This window comes from Arvicanthis niloticus, chromosome 10 (genome assembly GCF_011762505.2).
Source record: "Arvicanthis niloticus isolate mArvNil1 chromosome 10, mArvNil1.pat.X, whole genome shotgun sequence".
Lineage (NCBI taxonomy): Eukaryota > Metazoa > Chordata > Mammalia > Rodentia > Muridae > Arvicanthis > Arvicanthis niloticus.
The window spans coordinates 54,220,193-54,240,831 of record NC_047667.1 but is presented as its reverse complement, the minus strand read 5'-3'; the positions used below and the strand labels follow the sequence as shown (position 1 = coordinate 54,240,831).

Genomic DNA, 20,639 nt, shown 5'->3' with positions numbered 1-20,639 from the left:
CTTCTCTTTTTCCAATAACTGACCAAGTAACTTCACCCTGCCACAAACTCCCATTCGGTCTCTTCACAACAGTTAGAATGTATTCAGTCTCTTCTCCATTGTTTGGCTAAGGTCCAGTGTAGAATGTATTCAAATACAATGCATGAACACTTCCTGTTTAAGTACCAGTCTCACCAATAACCAGCACTAGCAGCTCAGTCCCCGAAAAGGATCCCTGTGATCCAGCCTTTCCTTCAATGCCCAGAATCAACAGACTCCAGCAGCTTGGAGCAGGTGAGTCTACACCACTTTCTCCAGCAACTGCTTAGAAAGCACCTGCTCTGTCAAGCTCAAGCCACAGAGCCATACAATTGTGAAGCACCTTTTATGAACACTTTCCTGGGTTTTGTTAGTGTTTGTTTGTTTGGTTGGTTATTTAAAACAGGATCTCATATAGCACAGGCTGGCCTTGAACTTGCCATATAACCAAGAGTAACCTTGAACTGTTGATTCTTTTGCCTTCACTCCCCACTCCTACCCCCTGCCAAATGGTCTGATTACAGGGGTGTGCCATCATATCTGGAGTAGCTCCAGAAGTCATTTACAACACACACATACACACCAAGGGGAATTGCTGCTCACGCCAGAATCATCTATTATACTATGATTGCTGGTGCAAGGTTCTTGCCCACTAAGGGGCCCTGCGCCTGGAATGCAAGGGTTTCCTGCCACTGATAATCTCTGGTAGGGAACTCAGCATCTAACAGATAGCCAGCCCCTGAGATGTTTGCTGAACTGGCCTCAATTTAATTTAGTTAGCTTCAATCACAAGTGAAAGGAGTAAACAAACACTGGTGGACTTAGTGAGACTAAGTCTCAGAAGTCTTTACCACCGCCAAGGCCAAACTGAAAACTAAAGTAATTACTCGGGTAGATAACTCGTGAAAGAAGGAGGGCTATTTGCATTTGAATGATCTGGTGAGGATTTTCTGCTTATTGATGTTTCTGGGATTTTTCAGATAATAGCTTCAATTCTTTGATTCTTTCATGGTGTGGAGAGTAGGCCAGAAAGTTAATCTATCCATCACTGTCCCATCTGAAACCAAGCAGCTTTCAACCAGCTCTGCCGAACAGAAAGACCCACAGAAACAAACTTTCAACCGAGGAATGTCATGAGGCAGAAGCTAAAAGGGCATCGATGCTCACATTCAGTGCTCTTCAGAAGAATGCCAGGAGACTGCCCCTACATGACTGATGTTTCAATAACCTCACACCTGACTCCATCTATTCCTGCCCTTAGCATTGGGGGTACGGGGCGGGGTGCGGGGAACTATACAGAAAATGGTGTCTGTGGCACAGGACACAGGGAGTAAAGAGGAAAGCCGGGTTCAGACAGGATGTGTGTCTGTGTCTGTACTTCTAAGGGCCGGGGTGGAGAGGAGAACGGAGAGGGTACCACGTCTCCAAATGAATGACAGCAAGCAAAGTGCGTGCGCGCGCGCGCGCGCACACACACACACAGAGAGAGAGAGAGAGAGAGAGTGAGAGAGAGAGAGTGAGAGAGAGAGGAAGGGAGAGAGGGAGGGGGAGGGAGAAAGAGACACAGAGAGACAGAGACAGAGAGAGAGAAAGCACCTGCTTCCGAAAACTGCCTCCACCCCACCCCACCCCCATCGCAGGCCGGCCCGAAGGCGCGGCCCCGCCAGCCAGAGCCGGCGGATTTACCGTGGCATTACTTTTAATTAAGTCTGCGGCGCGGCGCGGGAGCGCGGGGTGCGCCTTAATCCCGGGCCCGCCTGACGTCACCTGGGAAGGCGCGGCGGCGCGGGGAGGCGCGGACCCGACGACCTCGCGGCGACCCAGCCCGCGCCTCCGCCCGCGCGGGGCTTTGCTCGGCGGGAATTAAGGGAGGGAGAAATGTTAGTACACTTTTAATTGGAAATCGAGTTCTTCTTTCAGATCGGCTTGTTTACTCAGGATCGGGCATTAGAACTCGGGGGAGGCTCTAATTGAAGTGACGGCTTTGGAGATTATGGGGAACATATGGCCCTACCGCCGGGCTCTTTATCTGCATTTTCTCATAAAAACTGCCGTCCGGGTGTGTTTCTGCAGCCTGGCCTCTTCCATTTCTAAAGCGCCTTTGAAGAGAGGAGAATGCGATGCATGCGCGAGGGCTGCAGTAGTCCGCAGCCCGCAGGCCTGGAAGCTTCCCCAAGCCTAGACCCGCACTGAAGCCGCCTCCAGCCAGGGTTCTGTCAGGGAAAAAATGAGCTGGGAAGAAAAGAAAGCCACTGGTGACTGCCTGGCAGGGGTGTAATTCAAATGGTTTTAAGCAACAGCGGGAGAGAGTTGCCAAGGCAACGAGATTTCCACTCTAGGCTCAGGAAAGGGAGCCTCGGTGTGCTTGGTTGAGGCCTATCTGAGTACACAGGGGAAATAGAAACACGCGTGTCTCAGGACAGAATTACATTGTTTTCTTTCTCTTAGTCATTAACCAACCAATCAATCAAATATCCAGTTGGTCCCTGGCTGGAGCATCAATCACTAGCCTAGTGCCCTCCCCGCTAAACACACACACACACACACACACACACACACACACACACACACACACACACGCAACCCTCCGCTCATTCTTACGATACCAAACTGAACTGTTAAGTGTGTATTTTTGATATTATCATACTTTGGACATCCTTTTAGAACATGTTACATTTTCCAAAATGCAAATGTCACCTGGCTCCTTAGATTTTTGTAGGCTTCATCTTACAACGCCAACTGCACTTGTTCACTCTAGGGACAATACCCACACCTTCTGTCTTAGCTCCAGACTCTCCCTGGCATGGCACCAAACCTGACTGGGAAGAACAGCTGATTGAGGTACCCCCAGCTTTAGTCCCAGAACTCCACCACGTCCTGGAGCTATGCTTCACAACCTGCTCAGCTGAGGATTACAGAATCCCAGATCTCAGGCTGCACATCAGAGTAATTAAATCCTTAAGGCCCATTCCACAGAACTCCAACATCAAGGAAAAAATAGACACATGAAGGATCTGGAGAATGGCTCGGTGGTTTAGAGCACATGCTTTTCTTGGAGAGGACCAGAGTTTGGTTCCTAGCACGCATATAAGGCAGCTCCCAACCACCTGTAACTCCGGTTCTAGGAGCTGACATTCCCTGGGCCTCTGCAGGTGTGTGTGCGTGTGCACACACACACACACACACACACACACACACTCACACACACCACACACTCTCATATACACACACCACACACATATACACTATACACTCACACACAACACACACACACACACACTCACACACCATTAAAAATACAATAAGAAGCCTTAAAGTGGGGGGGGGGACTACTTTTAGGAGCAATACATAATCTGAATGCCTTGGTTAGTAGTAGTCTTTCTCTACTAGAACTCAAGCCTCAGGGCAGAGTTACCAATCCAGCATGCACAACTGGCCTGTCATATTGTCTATGCTGCAAAACATCCTCTCATTAGTCAAACACATGCTTCTATATGCTCTAAATACCTGACTGAGACCTTCTTAACATAATATTCAGAAAACCAGATGAACTGGGTGAACTAGGTGCTGAGTCAGCCCAGCCAGCTCTCCTGTGCTCACAGGTTTCCCAGAGGGAATATTCGGACAGCTTACCTTGTATACCGCCCTAGTGCTCGCACGCTAAAATAGCCAGATTCCTGGTCCTAATCACCAAAAGACCTGACGAGCCTTTGGCCTCTCCAGTGTGCAACTTTGGGTTTGGACTACTGAGAACCTAGATAGGTCTTAAATTCTGTTCTTTTCCATTTGCTGTTGCCACATAGAATCCTACAGTATTCAGAAGCAGCCATAACTAGCTTGCTATAGTCCTTAAAAGACACTAGCAGTTTTGTTTAGTCACAGACACAAAGGCACAGGGAGATGTGGGCTAAGTCTCTTCGGCTGCCTGGGTGACCTGTCGCAGTTTCTAAGGCACCTTTGGATCACCTCAAACCCTCTTGGCTGGGAATTCAAAAGTTAGAGGTGGTGTCTGGGTTGCCAGGATAAGAAAAGCAGCCCTTTCTTGCACTTTCTCCATGACTTTCATTTACGACAGAGGGGAGAAAGTGGGACCCTGGGACATGTAGCCATGGGGATGTGTTGTTCTGCCTGTATAGGGACTTTCACCCTAAATTCATTGGGCATGCTGCCAAGTCCTGCAGAGAGGACCCAACTGAGAGGTGGAGAGATAAAGACACAAAGAGAAAGTTCTGAGCTCATGTCTCCTAAGAGGGGCACTATTACAGGTCAGCTTGTGAAAGGCTGTTAGAAGTACTGATTTGGGGCCACTGTTAGAACTTATTCATTTAACGAGGGATACATTGATACCCCTCCTCTGGAAGGCTTGAGATGGGGGAGGGGAAGATGTTTACCTGGTGTCTCAAATAAAACACAAGAACAGAACCAATGGGATGAATAACTGTAAAACCCAACCAAAAGAAACTCACTAATGGTTCTTCACATGCACGTTGTAATTGGTCATGTTTCCTTACACTTCTGCAGATTATGTTGATCGGGCGTCCTTCCCGGCTGCCTGCTGCTACAGGAGATTCCCCATAAAAACGCACAAGGACAGTGACTGGGAGCCAAGGAAGCGCTACAGGTTGAAGCAGAAAGTGGGCTTGTGACTGGTGCTGACCAGGAGTGTGAACTCAGGCCATATCAACTCGTTGTCACTGCTTTAATTCTATGTTCAAGGGGCTTCCATTGGGATCTCTCAGGCAGGGAGTCCTAGTGAATTCCTGGACCACCACCACTGCCAGCCAGGGAGCTGTCAGTAAAATGGGAGAAGACAAGGTGAGGCCTGGTTTAAGCAACCTGTGTGCTTCTGATGACCAGACAACACACATTGCGAGCTCAAGCAAGGCAGACTCTGCAACTAGAGCGCCTGGGTTTGAACTCTGGCTTGTGCAGTGACTAGTTGTGGTACCTGCTGCACATTAGTGACTTCATGCTCATCCTCCTCAACGCAGAATGGGAAGGCTCACAAAACGGCCTCAGTCACCAGCTCCATAGGAAGACTAGGCTCTTTAATTCTCATGAAGTACTTAAGGTGATGATTTCTGTATGGGGGGAGGGTTCTCTAGTTAGGAACATCCCTGATCCATCATCATTATGTAAAACCCAATGATATGTTTCACATGTGGCCATTGTCACTTGCAGAGGTTGAACATGGGAAATGACTAACTATAAACACTGATGCCGATTTTATATGTTCTGAGGCATATGATTTATTTTTTATTATTTATTTTCATCAAAATGTGTTAAGTGTGAACACATTTCTAAAAACAGGTGTCAGTCGGTGGAAAAGAGATAAGCATTGTCTAAATCTGAACGTGGCCTGTAACTTTTTAAGCACCAAAGATAAACTCTACCCAACTTCTAATTACAGAGAGGGCCGAAGCCCTCTGTTTCAGTATCAAGTGTCCGGACTTGGTAATTGGTAGAATTAAGTTCTTATTCCAGCTTATCCCTGACTCAAGTATCCTGTGTTTTTACTTCTCCTTCTATGTTATGAAGACAAAACAAATACACTAAAAGAGAAGATTCCACAAAGAAAAGAAGTTTTAAGCCTTGGATGGAGAACAGCAAATAATTCTCCTAGTGAAGCGTATGGCTGATTCTAGTAAAAGAAAAACAACTGTTGGTATTGAAAACAACTTAAAGGGACCAGCAATTATAATTGCTTCTTGCCTACCAGTTCAAAATGCCAAGTTAATAAAACAAACAGAATCTGGGAAGACCTGTGGAATCATGATATAAACTCATGCTTTTCATGTGTCTTTGACAATACTAGCAAGCACAAAACAATGAAAGAGAATGCATGTTTACTCTATGGTAAACACTGTACAGAAATCTTCAAGACAAGACATCCTGTCTCTTGCTTTATTCTTAGCACATGGCATGTGAGCAGAACATATTTGTTAGCCTGAAATTTCAGGAATTTATATCAGTTCCAAAACCTGGGGACAGGTCTGTAGGCAACTACACTTTGAAACATTATTTCTCAAAAATCAGACCACCATCTATCTGAAACGTACTAAACTAACACCGTGAGCTAATATTAGAATTAAAACAGTTAGATCAGCATGTAAATCAAGCAGTGAATTATCTACGTTTGGAAGAGAGGTGAGTGTGTATGTGGGCATATGTGTGTGTGGTGTGTGTGGTGTGTGTGTGTGTGGTGTGTGTGGTGTGTGTGTGAGTGTGTGTGTTACTGATAAAAGGTGATTATTACTCTACTGAAGTATGGTTAAGTTTTTCTAAAATATGTTTATGTAAGGAACATAGAAAATATGATTTAAATACATTTTCACCAATATGTTTACTGTAGTTCTTGTAGTAACTGCTTTTGATTTTTTTAAATGACAAATCCCTTTGCTTATTAAAAAAAAAAGACAAGATTTTCATAGTGATGTCTCTTTGTCCATCTCTCATCCCCTTTACATCACAATATATACTGATATGATCATGTTAACTTTGAGAAGTCTTCTCAGCTCTGCTGCTTGAGAATCAGTGTCCCCTTGGCTTTTGCTTTTCTGCAGCTAATAACCTAGAGACTGATGTAGTGTAGATCTCTGTAAAACATATGTGTGTGTGTGTGTGTGTGTGTGTGTGTGTGTGTGTGTGTGTGTGTAGAGAGAGAGAGAGAAAGAGAGAGAGAGAGAGAGAGAGAGAGCGAGAGAGCTGAATGAAGTCTAGTGAGGGCTGGAAGAACACCACTAGGGACATCTAGAAGGACATCAGGTATGAGGGCCGTGCTAACAGACCTACTGAGGAACAGAAGAAGCAACTTCGGCCTCAGCCACACAGCACTTTCACTAACGGAACTGCCAAATCTCATGACCCTTCTGGACAGAAGTCTAATCTAGTCCTGAGGTGTGAAGACACACCACTCTGTCAGACCAAGAACCTAAGAGCGATACACACACCAGGGTAGCTTTATGCGGGAAGGGTGGTGCTTGATAATAAGGTAACACCTGGGCATGCAAAGGAGCTCAGGTCATAATGACTATGAATCTCAGCCTCTTAACCTATTATAGAAAAACAACAAAAATGAGTAGATTTCCTCCATTCTTTCTTCGATGTTGATTAACCTCAGAGGTCATTGGGTTTTTTTTTCTTCACTTGATATTTTTTTCTTGCATTGACTTCCCAGGATGTGACACCAGCCAGAATGTTCTAAAACTAAAGACTGCCTCTGAGACGCACACAAGTCTGTAGTAGAACACCACACATCTCCAATTCATGCACCCCAGCTGCCCCAAGACAAGCCCTCTGTGCCACCCTGAGATGCCTTCTGCCAGCTCTCCAGGGGCATCTGAAATAGACGGGCAAAGATGAGGGATGAGGAGGTATCTGTGAAATAGTGGGTCTTCTACCAAATGAGTGCAGAAGCCACGAGACACTCAGTAGTCCACAAGCACCTCACCAGGAGACAGCACCAGAAACTGCCATTCAGTAGACACCAGTGAAGTTTCATGCCTGGATCTGCATTCTCTCTTTTCACTCTAAAAGCAGCCCCACGGGTGACATGAGAGCCCCCTTTGTAGTGATTAGTGAATATAGTCTTAATAGGGGGAGGTAAGTGGCCCGAGATCACATTGCTTCTGAGTATGAGGCTAGCTTCATTCCTGGACCTGTGTAACAGTACATTCCAAAATAGACAAGATTTCCTCCTACTCATATTCTTTCATATTTTACATTATAAGATGAACTGACAAGAACAATGCAAAGGAATTTTCCAGAGATCATGAGGTAACTGCGGCTCAAAAATCGGCTTTATCAGAGAATAAGATTAGCCCCATACAAGTTAGAAGACGTGCTGCTATCCTGTAGAACAGTAATACCATCCCCATTTGTTGTAGATGCAAATGAGGACAGTCCTAAGCCATGGCTTGTGGTACAAGCCTGGCAATCTGAATTTGATCCCCAGACGTCACATAAAGGTAGAAAGAGAGAAGAGACGCAACCAGATTGTTCTATGACCTTTACATATGTGCTGTGGCACACACACACACACCCACACACACCCACACACACACACACATACACCCAGAGAGAGAGAGAGGGGGGGGAGAGGGGGAGAAGTAATAAGTAAAAAGCATCAATTTAACAAAGAATAAAAGAGAATCTAGGTACTAGAGTTGATAAGCATGACTGAGAAGAGGAGAGAGGGCGTGTTAGACAAGGAGGGTGATGGGAGGCATCTGGAATCTAAGACACAGCAACCCCCTCTCCCAGTGCCAAGAAAAATCAGAAAGGAAAAGAACTACCACACGCTGGGTGTAAGGAACCCACTTTACAACTCTTATGCTTTGTGGTTCTTGTTGTTTTCTTAATATAAACGAGAAAAGACAATGAGTTCCAACAAGAAGCACACATGATCACAGGCCTGTGGCGTGCCAGGTCGTGCTGTGCAGGTAGATGCAGAACACAGGGACAGGAGGCTCCTCAGTGCAGGCCGGGAAGCTGCTACACCATCCCATAAAACATAAAGTGCCCTTCAAAGACAGGGGTCCCAGGATGGGCCTCATGGGAAAATCCCTCTACACTAGCAGGCCAGTTGAAGGAGTCCCACCCCAGCCAGGGGGTGAGTCCCAGGTATAATCTAAATAACCTGCCTTCAGAAACACAGATGAACCCTAAAACAGGGAAGGCAAAAATATAGTTAGATTCCAAGGCCAGAGACACAAAACAAAACAAAAGGCAAGAAGAAAATACTGTTGAAATAAACAAAATATATATAAAATCCGAACTAGACATTCTTCTGCAATCAAGAATGAAACAAGAAAGAACTCTGTTTTGCTTTAAAGTTACCTATAACTTGGTGCAGTGTATATGTGTGCGTATGTGTGTGTGGTGTGTGTGTGGTATGTGTGTGGTGTGCGTATGTGTTTGTGTGGTGTGTGGTGTGTGTGGTGTGTGTGTGGTGTGTGTGTGGTGTGTGGTGTGTATGTGTGTGGTATGTGGTGTGTGTGGTACATATTCACACATACACTCACCTCTCTCACATATACATTGCACCAAGTGATAGGTAACTTTAAAGCAAAACAGTGTAGTATGGTACCTTCACTGGACTCTTAAATAAAAAAAACTTTAGGGAAAATCTCATGAAATCAAACAAAGACTACAGTTGACTGTGTTTTGGGGCCACAGTCTTCATTTTTTGCAGTTATGTGCAATGTTACCATACAGGAAAGTTGGAACATCTGTCTTACCTTCAACTACGCTGCAAATTTTAATTCAAACTTAAGCTTTAAACATGGCTGCATATAAATCTTGGGTAATCTTTCATTTGAAAAGAAGATGGAAGACAAGGAAAGAAAATCAAGAATGTTACCTGGACCAGCTAAGAGCGACAGCTTTTCACAGTCAGGTGTCAAAGGCCTGAGACCCCTGCCTCCACTCTCAGGCCAAAACGCTAATAAAATCGTGAGTATGTAAATAGAATATGATACCCAACTCAGGCAGTAACAATAACAATGTTCTACCCATACCACACGTGGAAAATCACAGCCCCCCTTCATGGTGGTAAAAAGACAGCGTAGTATTTTCACAGATAGACCAGAACATCCCCCATCTACTAGAAAGGCTACTAGAAAGACTGGAGAGAAACTAAGGAAGGCTCCAGTGTTTTCTAGACCTGCAAGAGGGTTTCTATCAAGCAAGTATAGAGGAATGGTCTCATACTGTGTGGCTTCTACAAATAAAGGCAGAACCTAGGTTTGGGGTTAGACAGGAAGTAAGATGAATGTTGAAGCTCAACATTAACAATCTGGCAATCTGCCTCAGAAGGTAAGGTCAAGAGTTCCGGTGATGTTGTAGAATACACCATGAATGCTCTCATCCAGATTGGCAGTGAAGGGCTCCTTCTAGTCACCAATGGTGAGGACAGCTTCTGCATGCTAATGAGATAACTGGTGGTGTCGGGGCGGGGATCCTAGACAGCTGTAGGACAGAGTCTGACCACTAGAGAAACCAACGTAAGGTTAGATGGTTGGAATGTTCAGCCACACCCACCCTCAAGCAGAGCAGAGGAGCTGGCGATTGAGTTGGTCATTGCGTGTCTAATAAAGCTCTACTGAAAATACAAAAGGACAGGGTTGAGATAACTTTCTGAGTGCTAAATGCATGGAGGTATAGGGAAGTTGGTGCATTCAAGGGGGTATAGGAGCTCTGGGCCCTTTTGCAGACACCTTGCCCTCTATACCTCTGCATCTGCCATCGTCACCTTTGAAATTCCTTTATAAAAAAAAAAAATGGCAGAGCATAAATGAAATGTTTTCCTGAGTTCTATCACACACATTTAACAAACTAATTGAGCTGCAGGAAGATGTCCTGGGAATGCCAATTTATAGCCAGCTAGTCAGAAACACAGATGACAATCTGCAACTTGTATCTGGCATCTAAAGTAGGCAGACAGCCATATGAGACCTAGCCTTCCACTGAATATTATCTCCAGACAGACAATGTCATAATTGAGCCGAGTGAGAGTTTGGGGAAGAGCTCCCACACATCTGGAATAAGCAGGGAATGCACATCAGCGTGTTTCCTTACATCTCCTGCTCCCTGTGGCCCAGATGCTTAAGCAGAAGCTGCTGGAGCAGCTAACGGGAGTGTGAGCCACATAAGCTCCAACATGCCTACCAATGGCAAGATCCTCTTGTTTCCTGCTGAAGGAAAAACGCTCAGGCCTGAAGACCTCATACGATCCCCTAAGAGACCCTAAGCATCTGTCACCACTCATTAAGCTAAAAGAAAATGGTCTGCCCTGGGCTTTAAATTCCCTCTAACTGCTATAGAAGCTACCTTGGGGCTATTGGCAGAGCTGAGACCAGGACAAGAGAGACTGGGCCACAGAAAAAGTGCTTTCAGCTGCATGTGATGAGTCACACCTGTATTCCTTGAACTTGAGAAGCTGAAGAAAAATGACTAGTAGCTTGAAGTTAGCCTGGGCTCCATAGTAAGACCCTGTCTCAAAAAATCAGAAAGTCTTGGGAGAAAGCTAAGTCAGTAAAGTTATTGTCACATAAGCATGGGGACCTAAGTACAAATCCCCAGGAGCCATGTAAAAGCCAGGAGTGGCACTGAACTACTACTATAGCCCCAGTGCCAAGGTAAGGGACTTGCCCTCAGGCCAGCCTAGCTGAATTGGCAAGCCCCAGGTTCAATGAGAGACCCTGTCTCAAAAAAATAAGGTAAAGAGTGATTGAGAAAGATGCCCAACAACAACAAACACATGCCCTAACCCTAAGACACACACACACACACACACACACACACACACACACCAAAAATAAAGGAATATGGGAAAATAGGAGGAAGAGAGAGAAAGAAAGGGCGTCTGAAAACAAGGTGTGTAGCTACTGGGGAATGACACTCAAGGCTGATCTCTGATCTTCACATCTGCACACACAAAAACACACACATACATGCACATACAAAAACATTAAGATGACAGGACAGAAGACCATTAACTCAACAAGTACTTAAGAAACCACCGCTGTCCCGCTTACTGCTGCCAGTATCTGAGAAGGAGGGTGGTGCTGGGAAATTCCTATTGTCTCTTTCACCTCCAAAAATCCGTGATGATTTTTGCAGTATTTGTTTCCGTGCATGAGTCATGAGTGTATATATGCAAGTGTGTGTGTGTGTGTGTGTGTGTGTGTGTGTGTGTGTGTGAGTGTGAATGCATGCTACAGAGTGTACCAGTATGTATGCACATGGGTCCGAGTACATGTGGATGCCCAAGGTTGATTCTAAGAATGCCACCTTATTTGCTGAGTCAGGGTTTCTCAGCTCACAGTATTGTTAGTCTTGTTAGCTTGCTTGCCCTGGAGACCCTGTCTCCATCTTTTGAGGCTATAACTACAAGTGGGCCATTGTGCCCAACCATCAATGACATGGGTGCTAGGGAACAAAACTCTACCTCTCACACTTGTGTGACAAACACTTCAATCCATGAGCCATCTGGTAAGTACATTACAGGCTGGGAATGAAATGAAACCATGGCAAAGACAGGCAAAGTCACACGAACACCACCCATGGCTTCACACAGACTCCTGCAAGAGGCCAACCTCTGCCCTGTGGAGCCATCATCCTGAAAAGCTTCATTTAGAAGCACAGAATTAACCGGCCCGCTGGAACATGCTCTGTGAAATCTTTGCATCTCCTCTGTATCTCCTACCTCTTGCATCCTCTGAAGCCACCATGAGTGAAGGCTGGTGGATGAGGAAGAGAAAGAACAAATATTCTCGTTCCTTTATGATGTAAGTCACCCAAACCTCAGGCAGATCCCAGCACTCCCATCAGGCAGACGAGAAAACAATGTTTACAGAGATTCCATGATTGCAGTAGACTGAATGGCTGCTTCAATTCCCCATCTTCATAAATCATTGTCTATTTCTATGTCTTATGGAAGCCGAGCCAGCAGGTCTTCAAGCTGCATAAAGTGTAATTCCCCACTCCAGGGGTTTGAGCTTATAAGATGCCTCAGCTAATGGGGTATGAGCAGACACGATGCCAGCGGAGGTTTGAAGTGTGCCCATGTAGCGGGGCAAGCCTCCTTGTGCTTTTGTGCCTGGCGGGAGTTCGTCGCTTACAGCTCCTGCTCCTCTAACCTGAATCCCAGAGCAAATCACAGAAGACCTGAACCTGATCTAGGCCTAGAGCTAAACTCAGTTGATTGAGGTCAGCAGATTTCAGCCTGAGGCAAAGTCACCCCAGTTAACCAAAGAGTTCAAAATGCAGGAGCTTGTGCTTTAGGTTGAATGCCATGGAAGTTAGGTATGATTTGTTAGGCAAAATCATCACAACTGCTCACTTATAGAAGCTGCTTCTGAGCTTGAAAAGGAAGTTCTTTAAATGCAGAGAATTGCCAAGTAGCTAGGCTGCATTCCATGGAGCCCCTGCCCACCACAAGGCACTCACCTGAGTCTGACGCTGCGGGACTCACCAGGCTCAACAGCTCCCGCTCCTTTTCATAGTCCCCTTTGCAGAGCAGCTGGCCCTCCTTCAGGACAAACTCATCACCCTTCTGTAGCTGTCGCTCACAGACACAGCAGCAGAAGCAGCTCAGGTGGTACACGCTCTTTTGGGCACGCATGACGAATTCATTGGGTGCAATGGCCTCGAAGCAGCCCCCACATTTGACAGCAAACAGTCTACAAGTGAGAGAGAAAGAAAAGCAATGAGGTCTTCCTTCCAGCCATGGGTCAGGAATGTTTGTACTGGAGAGGATTTCAGATTCAGGGTAATTGTTGTCTTTCTGGTCCCCCTAAATTCATGACAACAGAGGCTGACTAATGGAAGTCCAAAAATTTAAATATCTAGTTTTCTCTTTTAAATTATCTGCTGAGATTATAATTGCATTTGCAAACACTGTGGCATAGGCACTAGGATAAACATCTTAACAAATCTGTGAGATTCATTCATTATATATAGCATTTATTTTACTACTTTCAGAAGAAAGTCGTTTTCTTTTTTAAGCCAGTAACATGATCACAGGGGCAGAAGGACCCTTTGCAAAACATTCTCTGTTTTTCCCTGCATACCAGAGGAACTGATAGATATAGGAAGGTCAGATGGAGAGAGAGAGAGAGAGAGAGAGAGAGAGAGAGAGAGAGAGAGAGAGAGAGAGAGAGAGCGAGCTCACAGCGAGGAGGGGGTGGGGCATAAAACTGCACTGCCCCTCTCTTCACAAAGACAGACACGAGGTGGATATTTAGGGAGCTGATGCCAATTTGTTCTGCTAATTCGACCCACTTTGGCAGGAATGATTGAAACACAAACAACAGAAGACTGTGTTTTCCTATAGACAAGCCAGCTACTACATTGACCTAAGTGGGGCCAATCCTATCTCTTTGCTCTTTGTTCTTCTTTTCGTTCTCTTGTTTTCACTAACTCAGAAGCATCCATTGCATGGGCTGTGAGTGAACAGAGAGGGAAAAGTAGAAGCCATGCCCCAACTGTATCCACATATGGAGTCAAATATACAGTGTGTGTGTGTGTGTGTGTGTGTGTGTGTGTGTGTGTGTGTGTGTGATTGCTGTAGACTTAACCATATACAAGACAAATCCTCCACTGTTTGGACCTCATCTGCTTGTGGAAGAACATAAGTCAGATGAGGAAGACGTCAGGGTGGATAAAGGTCCCTGCCATGCAAACCTGACAACCTGAATTCAAACCCTGAGGCCTTCTTAAAGATGATTTCATAAAGGTGACCTCTGACCTCCACGTGTGGGCCACAGTGGCACTAAAGAAATTAAAAAGAACAATGCAGAGGTGTCCCCGTGGCTACAAAATATTATAACACAGAGCTGAAGCTTATAGAAGGAATTAGAATATTCAATCACTTCCCAACCATAAAATGGTGCCCGTTTAGTTAAACGGCAATGCCCTCACACAGCGTGTTTGTCTTGGAAGCTTGCCGAAGAAGGGAACAATTGGAAGGTGGAGTGCAAAGGAAGCTTGGGAAGGGCTCCCAAGGAGGCCTGATACACAGATTGGCACTGGAGAGAGAAAAGACATCGAAGCTTTGAATGGAAGAAGCCCAGCTTAAAAAAAGAGAATGAGGTCACCTGCCATGAATCCTGGAGCCACCCACAGACAGCCTCCTAGAACAGGACGAGGTCCATAAAATTGGAAGGAGTGTGTTATATGGCCTAGAGCCTAAGTTGTGAGCTCTCATGCCCATCCCTCGGCTGTCAGGAGCCCCCCGTGAAGCAACTTATTTTACATGGCCCCTCTCTGTCTCTCACACTCTGCGATGGAGGATAAAGTTGAGGACCTGATGTTGTCCTTTCAGTACTAATAAGCTCCATACCACGAACTACAAGAACCAGAAGGCTCTCGCCTCCCCCTCCCTTCCTCCAGCTGCCCACTGTGGTTTTCCTGACTTGTTACTGGAGTCCCTCCAATGTTTTCTTTCACACCCTCTCCTCTTGCTAGACGCCATGCGTTGTGCAGAAAATCTACCTAGTTTGGCCCTTGGCCTCCCAAGTCCCTGGTCTCTGTTTGCCAACCTGAGCAAACTAATGGATGCTTTTCCAGAAGCTAGTCAAAGGCCTTTTGTCCCCAAGCCTTGCTTCTGTTCCCCATCCTCTGAAATGGACTGTTAAACAGACTCAAGGCAAACGTTCCCAGGGAGTCAACAAACACTTAAGAAGCTTCAGCAGCGGGTGGTAGCATCTGTGCTTGTCTGACTCCTACCCTATTAATCTCCTCCTCTTTTTCTTTCCTGTTAAATTTTTCCCTCACTCCATAAATTTCCCCCGTGTTAAAGAAGGGAGGGCTGGAATGAGCAGAACAAAGACAGTCCGCCATGTTGACTCAGGAGCACCAGTAGAAGTGAAAGTAGCCATCTAGGCTCAAACCCTGAAGTGACCATGTTCCCTGGAGGACTGCAGGCCAGAAGAGGCAGGCATGCCTTGTTCCGTCCATCCTCCTTCCCTGGATCCAAACCATATCAGCTGTACCTTACTCCCTTGTCTCTTGTAACCTTCAAGAACAATTCGAGGAGAGGAGCATGCCATCTACCACCTGGGTGCCAGATGTGTACACAGCTGTACGGGTACCACTGTGGACCCAGCTGCCGACTGCACAGCCTCCCACAAGTTGTTTTCTCTGAGGCTCAGAGAAGCAGAGAAAAGGATTTGTTCAAAAGTCTAGGTCATAATTAAAACACAGCCTGTCTCTTCCTAGTGCTTGGGATGTGTCCCCCATGGTTATTCCCCCTCCAAATGCTAATGAGTCTGCACTCTAGGTTCAGAGTCTGGCAGGCTACTGGAGAGCTGGGCAATGTCTCCAGAACTACCCAGCTCACTTCTGTAGACCTGACAACATACAACTTCTCACCACTCTAAATCTCTTCTCTCTCTCTCTCTCTCTCTCTCTCTCTCTCTCTCTCTCTCTCTCTCTCTCTCTGTGTGTGTGTGTGTGTGTGTGTGTGTGTGTGTGTGTGTGTGTGTGTCTCGCTTTTGGGGTAGCTCTTCCTCGGATCTCATTCTCACTTGTAAAATGGAAATGGGGCATCTTTCTTATCGAAAAGCATCCCGTGTAATAGGGTCCCTGGTGTTAAGCCCCTGTGTCTACGGATCACGTTCTTTGAGGAGGAACGAGGAGGGATGTCATAGCGAATAAAGCTACCTTTGTTCTTAGAGAGCCACAGTAGGCAGGAGGCTTCGGGGGGCTAGATTCATGTCAACTTGACACAAACTATCTGTGCCTCCACAAGATCGAGCTATGGGCCATCCTGTAGAGCATTTTCTTAATGAGTAATAGAGAGAGGAGGGCCCATCCCACTGTGAGTGGTGCCACCCATGGGCTGATGGTCCTGAATTCTGTAAGAAAGCAGTCTTAGCAAGCCATAAAGAGCAAGCCAGTAAGCAGCACCACTCCATGGCCTCCACATCAGTTCCTGCCTCCAGGTTCCTGCCCTGTTAGAGTTCCTGTCCTGACTTTCTTCAATGATAAACAGTGATACGGAAGTATAACCCAAATAAACCCTTTCCTGCCCAACTTGCTTTTTTGTCATGCTGTTTCATTGCAGCAACACAAACCCTGACTAAAACAAGTTGGTACAAGGATAATGGGGGTATTGCTGCAACTGACTTGACCGTGCTGTTTTGGGGAGGACTGTGGAAGGACTTTGGAACTCTGGGTTAGGAAAGTCACTGAGTGCTGAGAGATCAGTGAGCTGTCCTGTAGAAGCTTGGAAGAGAAGAACGTTGGCTGCAGTGCATGCAATGAAAGCCTGGCTTGTGAAGTTTCAGAGGAAGGCAAAGCTCTACCAGGCTTTTTGTGTGAAGAATCTAATTCTGGTCAGCTGGAGCTGAAGAATAAACTTTGATTAACAAGATACCAGAACTATTAAAGTAAAACCTTTGCTTTGCTGGGATACTCAATGGTGATCAGCTGGAGCTAAGAAATTAGCAGTAATGAAAAGAGATCAGCATCATGGAGCTGAAAATCTTCTAGAAAGTGTTTTCTGAGAATCAGCACACCAATGTTCCAGACACAGCCAAGGTTGTAGCTTGCCCTAGTAGCTAAACTTGATAGTGTAACAGTCACCCGGGTTGGACTGGTTTTGAAGGCATGAAGGGGTCATAGAGAGCTCCTGAGGCTTGGCACCATGAAAGGCTAGGAGAGGCCATTGGGGAAGGTGCAGCCCTGGAAGGCCCAGGACTAAAGGGTAATGCAAAGAAGTTGAGGCCTGGCACCATGAAAAACACTATGAAAGGCAATTGGTGAAAGTGCAGCCTAGTTGCAGCAAGAAACCCCAGCATTTTGGAGATGCCAATACCATGGGATGACTGGTAAGGACGGGAGCATTAGTGGTGTGGAGCCCGCTGGAGCCTAAAAGACAAGCTGTGTGTGCTACAGACAGCAGAGATAGAGAAGCAGAAATGGAGAAGTGACCCAAGCACTTTGAAGAAACCCAGAATATCATGAGGAGATCCCAGACATTGACATTGTATTGTCTGTGCTGTTTGGTTTCCTGTTCAGATTGTGACTGCTCCCTGCTTCTTTCGCTTTACGGTAAGAAAGTTCTTAATTTATTTTTTTTGTTTTACAGGATCCCACAGTTGAGAGACTTTAGACTTTTTTTTTAAAGAGTTTTTTTTGGGGGGGGATTTTTGCAGAGACTTTGGATTTTTAAAGAGACTCAATATTTTTAAAGAGACAACTTTTAAGGTGAATTTGTAAGGCTGTGGGACTTTCTAAGTTTGTAAAATGTTTTATATTGTGCGATGTCATCATTACTGTGTGATCTTGGGGATAAACAAGAAAGGAAAGGTTGTGGCTTAGCAATGATGTATTTATTGTCAGGTTGACAAGGGGTCAATTGTGCTGGCTAGATCTATGTCAACTTGACAAAAGCTAAAGTCATATAAGAGGAAAGAAGCTCATTTAAGAGTAACACCTCCATAAGATAGGCTGTAGGCAACCTGCAGGGAATTTTCTTAACTAATGATAGATGGGGGCAGGCCCAGGCCAAAAGGAGTGGTACCATCCCTGGGATGATGATCCTGGCTTCTATAAGAAAACAGGCTAAGCAAGCCAGTGAACAGCACCTTTCCCTGCCCTGCTTACATCTTCTTGTACAGCCAAAAGCTACAAGAGGCACAACTGTGAGTCTTGTTGAAAGTCCACTGCACAGACTCTACCATGTCCTAATAATCTGACTTATCCATCACTGGCTCTTGCAGCCTCCATTTGCACAGAGGATAGAAGCAAGCATGGTGCCTGCATCTTTCAGCAAGTGAGGATTGAATGAGAACACATACATGGAGTACTTTATTGCCTCTAATACACAGGTGATTATATCTGTATATAATCTATATCTATATCTGTAGATCACAGACATATATCTGTAGATTTTGCCCTCCTTCCCCAAAGGTGGCTTCCCATGTTTAAAGACTTTATGAGTCCACCCTAAGACAGCCCTTCTTCCAATGTGAGTTCCTCTACTGACTCCTAGCTTTAACTTCATCTCTGTTTCTGGTATGCCAGGCAGAGCATGTTCTTCAGACCCAGTGAGGGCCTCATCATTGGCCGAATTCATCCACATATAGCATTATTTCTTGTTGCTAACTTCACCTCTATTGTGGGGAGGCAACAGAAGGTGGCTATCATCCTTGCAGCCATCTTGAGCCATATACCCTGACAACAGACTTGTTTACAATAGCCTACAACAGCTGAGCACACTCTGATAACATCTTGATTAGATACCCAGGATTTTCCCTCGGGTGTGTGAGACTTAAAGGTGTGTGACTTAAGGGCGTGACATAGAGATCCAATTTAGAGACAAGACCTAAGGGCATGACTTAAAGGTGTGACTTAAAGACATGGCTTAGAAGTGAGACATATAAAAGGCGAGAGGCAGACAAAAGAAATTATTATTAGGTAGAAGACACTTTGACTAGAGAACTCAGAAGAAGAGATTATTAGTAGGAATTAGGCACTTGAGTCTTGGCACTTGGAGGAAGAGCTTGGAATTAGACATTAGGCACTTAGCACTTGGAAGAAGTAACTTGGAACTTGGAGGCACTAGGGACTAGGAACTCGGGACTAGGAACTCAAGACTTGGGACTTGGACTAGGAAAAGAGACTGAAGAATAAACGGGATTGAGTCACACTCTGTCTGGTCTCCATTCCTTGTGTCCGTCCTCACTTTCTCTCTTGCTGAACCCCGACCCACGGACAGAAGCAGCCTGGGGTAGTGCAGGCTCTAACAATTTTGCCCCCAAGGCTTTTGGCAGTGCGGGCTCAAACACTGATAGAGCAGTCCCTGACATTCTGGCCCCCAAGCATGGGGCAGAGTGGTTCTCAACACTTTGGCCCCCAAACGTGGTGCAGCTCAGGCTGCAACACTCTATATCCTGTGCCTGGACTCACAGCAGAAAGCAAAGGGAAAGAACATCTTACCCAAAGGAAAGAGCCAGGTAGCCAAGAGCTAAGGGTTTTGCATTTACCACCTGACTCAAAGAGGCCACTTCTATCCCTGGACCTTGAGTTTATTATCTTTCATTTCTTAATGGTACATTCCACCTAAATGCCACATATTGCCAAGACTTAAAGGTCAGAGAGAAATAAGAGAGTAGGTCTTCATCTGCCGTGTCTTCTCATAGCACGGTTCTCAGCCAGAGAAGCCTGAGATGTCTGTATCTAAACCCTGTGTCCAGACAGTGTTTTGACAGTGCTTGCCCATGGTAACCCTTTAAATGATATATTTTACACAGTATCATTTACACACTTGTACACATAGGTGTACATACACACATGTATGCACACACACACACACACAAATGCAATTAAAGAAAAAATGTATACCCTAGATAAGTATCTTATAGACTACATGCATTATGCAATCTATTTATTAAAAAATACTATGCTAAGACTGTATGTATTATATAGCCTAGAAAAGATGTCTTCTGAAAGATAATATTTTACTCCTGAGCCATGTTTGAAATTCACTAAGGAAGATAGTCTCTTAATTCATTCACAGTTCCTGTCTTGCATTGGGAGGCCTTGTAACTATGGAGACAAAAAAAAAATAATAAAGTCTCAAACACAGCTATCAAGGCTCGACACCGAGGCACTGCTAAGGAACCAGACAGAAGCAACCATAAATAAGCAAAGAGCTTCAGAAGCAGTGGTTAACTCTAGCACCTCAAGAATGACAGTAGCAAAGCGGTGGCCTGCCAAGGTGTTAGGTGGCATGTGAATACAATCACCTGCTGTGTGGTCTAAGGAAAAACCACTCTGCTGCTCTGAACAGGATGCCTCACTATCAGAACCTACATTAATCCTCCAAACAGTGTGACTAAAACCAAAGGGAGCTTATGGAGGACAGAGAAGGGGGCAATGGATCTTTATCAGTGCCATGAACTGTGCTGTTTGTTTGGTTTGTCATCTCATTATATCTGAGTAGAAGTGTGAGGTACTTTACTGATTCGTCCAGCTAGACTCTGCTTGTGCCATCTTAGCTCCATGGGAAAGAATCCTGGGAATGCACACTACATAGTTCTCTTTCCACTTCCAGCACACATGTTCTCAAAGAGGTAACAGAATTTATCAGATAAACCCAGGACCAAGTC

The 20,639-nt window shown here is 45.4% G+C and overlaps 1 protein-coding gene across 1 annotated transcript in view; it reads right to left on the bottom strand.

Moving 5' to 3' along the window:
- Lmx1a (LIM homeobox transcription factor 1 alpha) overlaps positions 1-20,639 on the bottom strand; it is a 144,062-nt gene that overhangs the window by 30,265 nt on the left and 93,158 nt on the right. Inside the window, exon 4 of the mRNA XM_034513124.2 lies at positions 12,970-13,202. Coding sequence (XP_034369015.1) covers positions 12,970-13,202 — 233 coding nt within the window. The remainder of the gene's footprint in view (positions 1-12,969; positions 13,203-20,639) is intronic.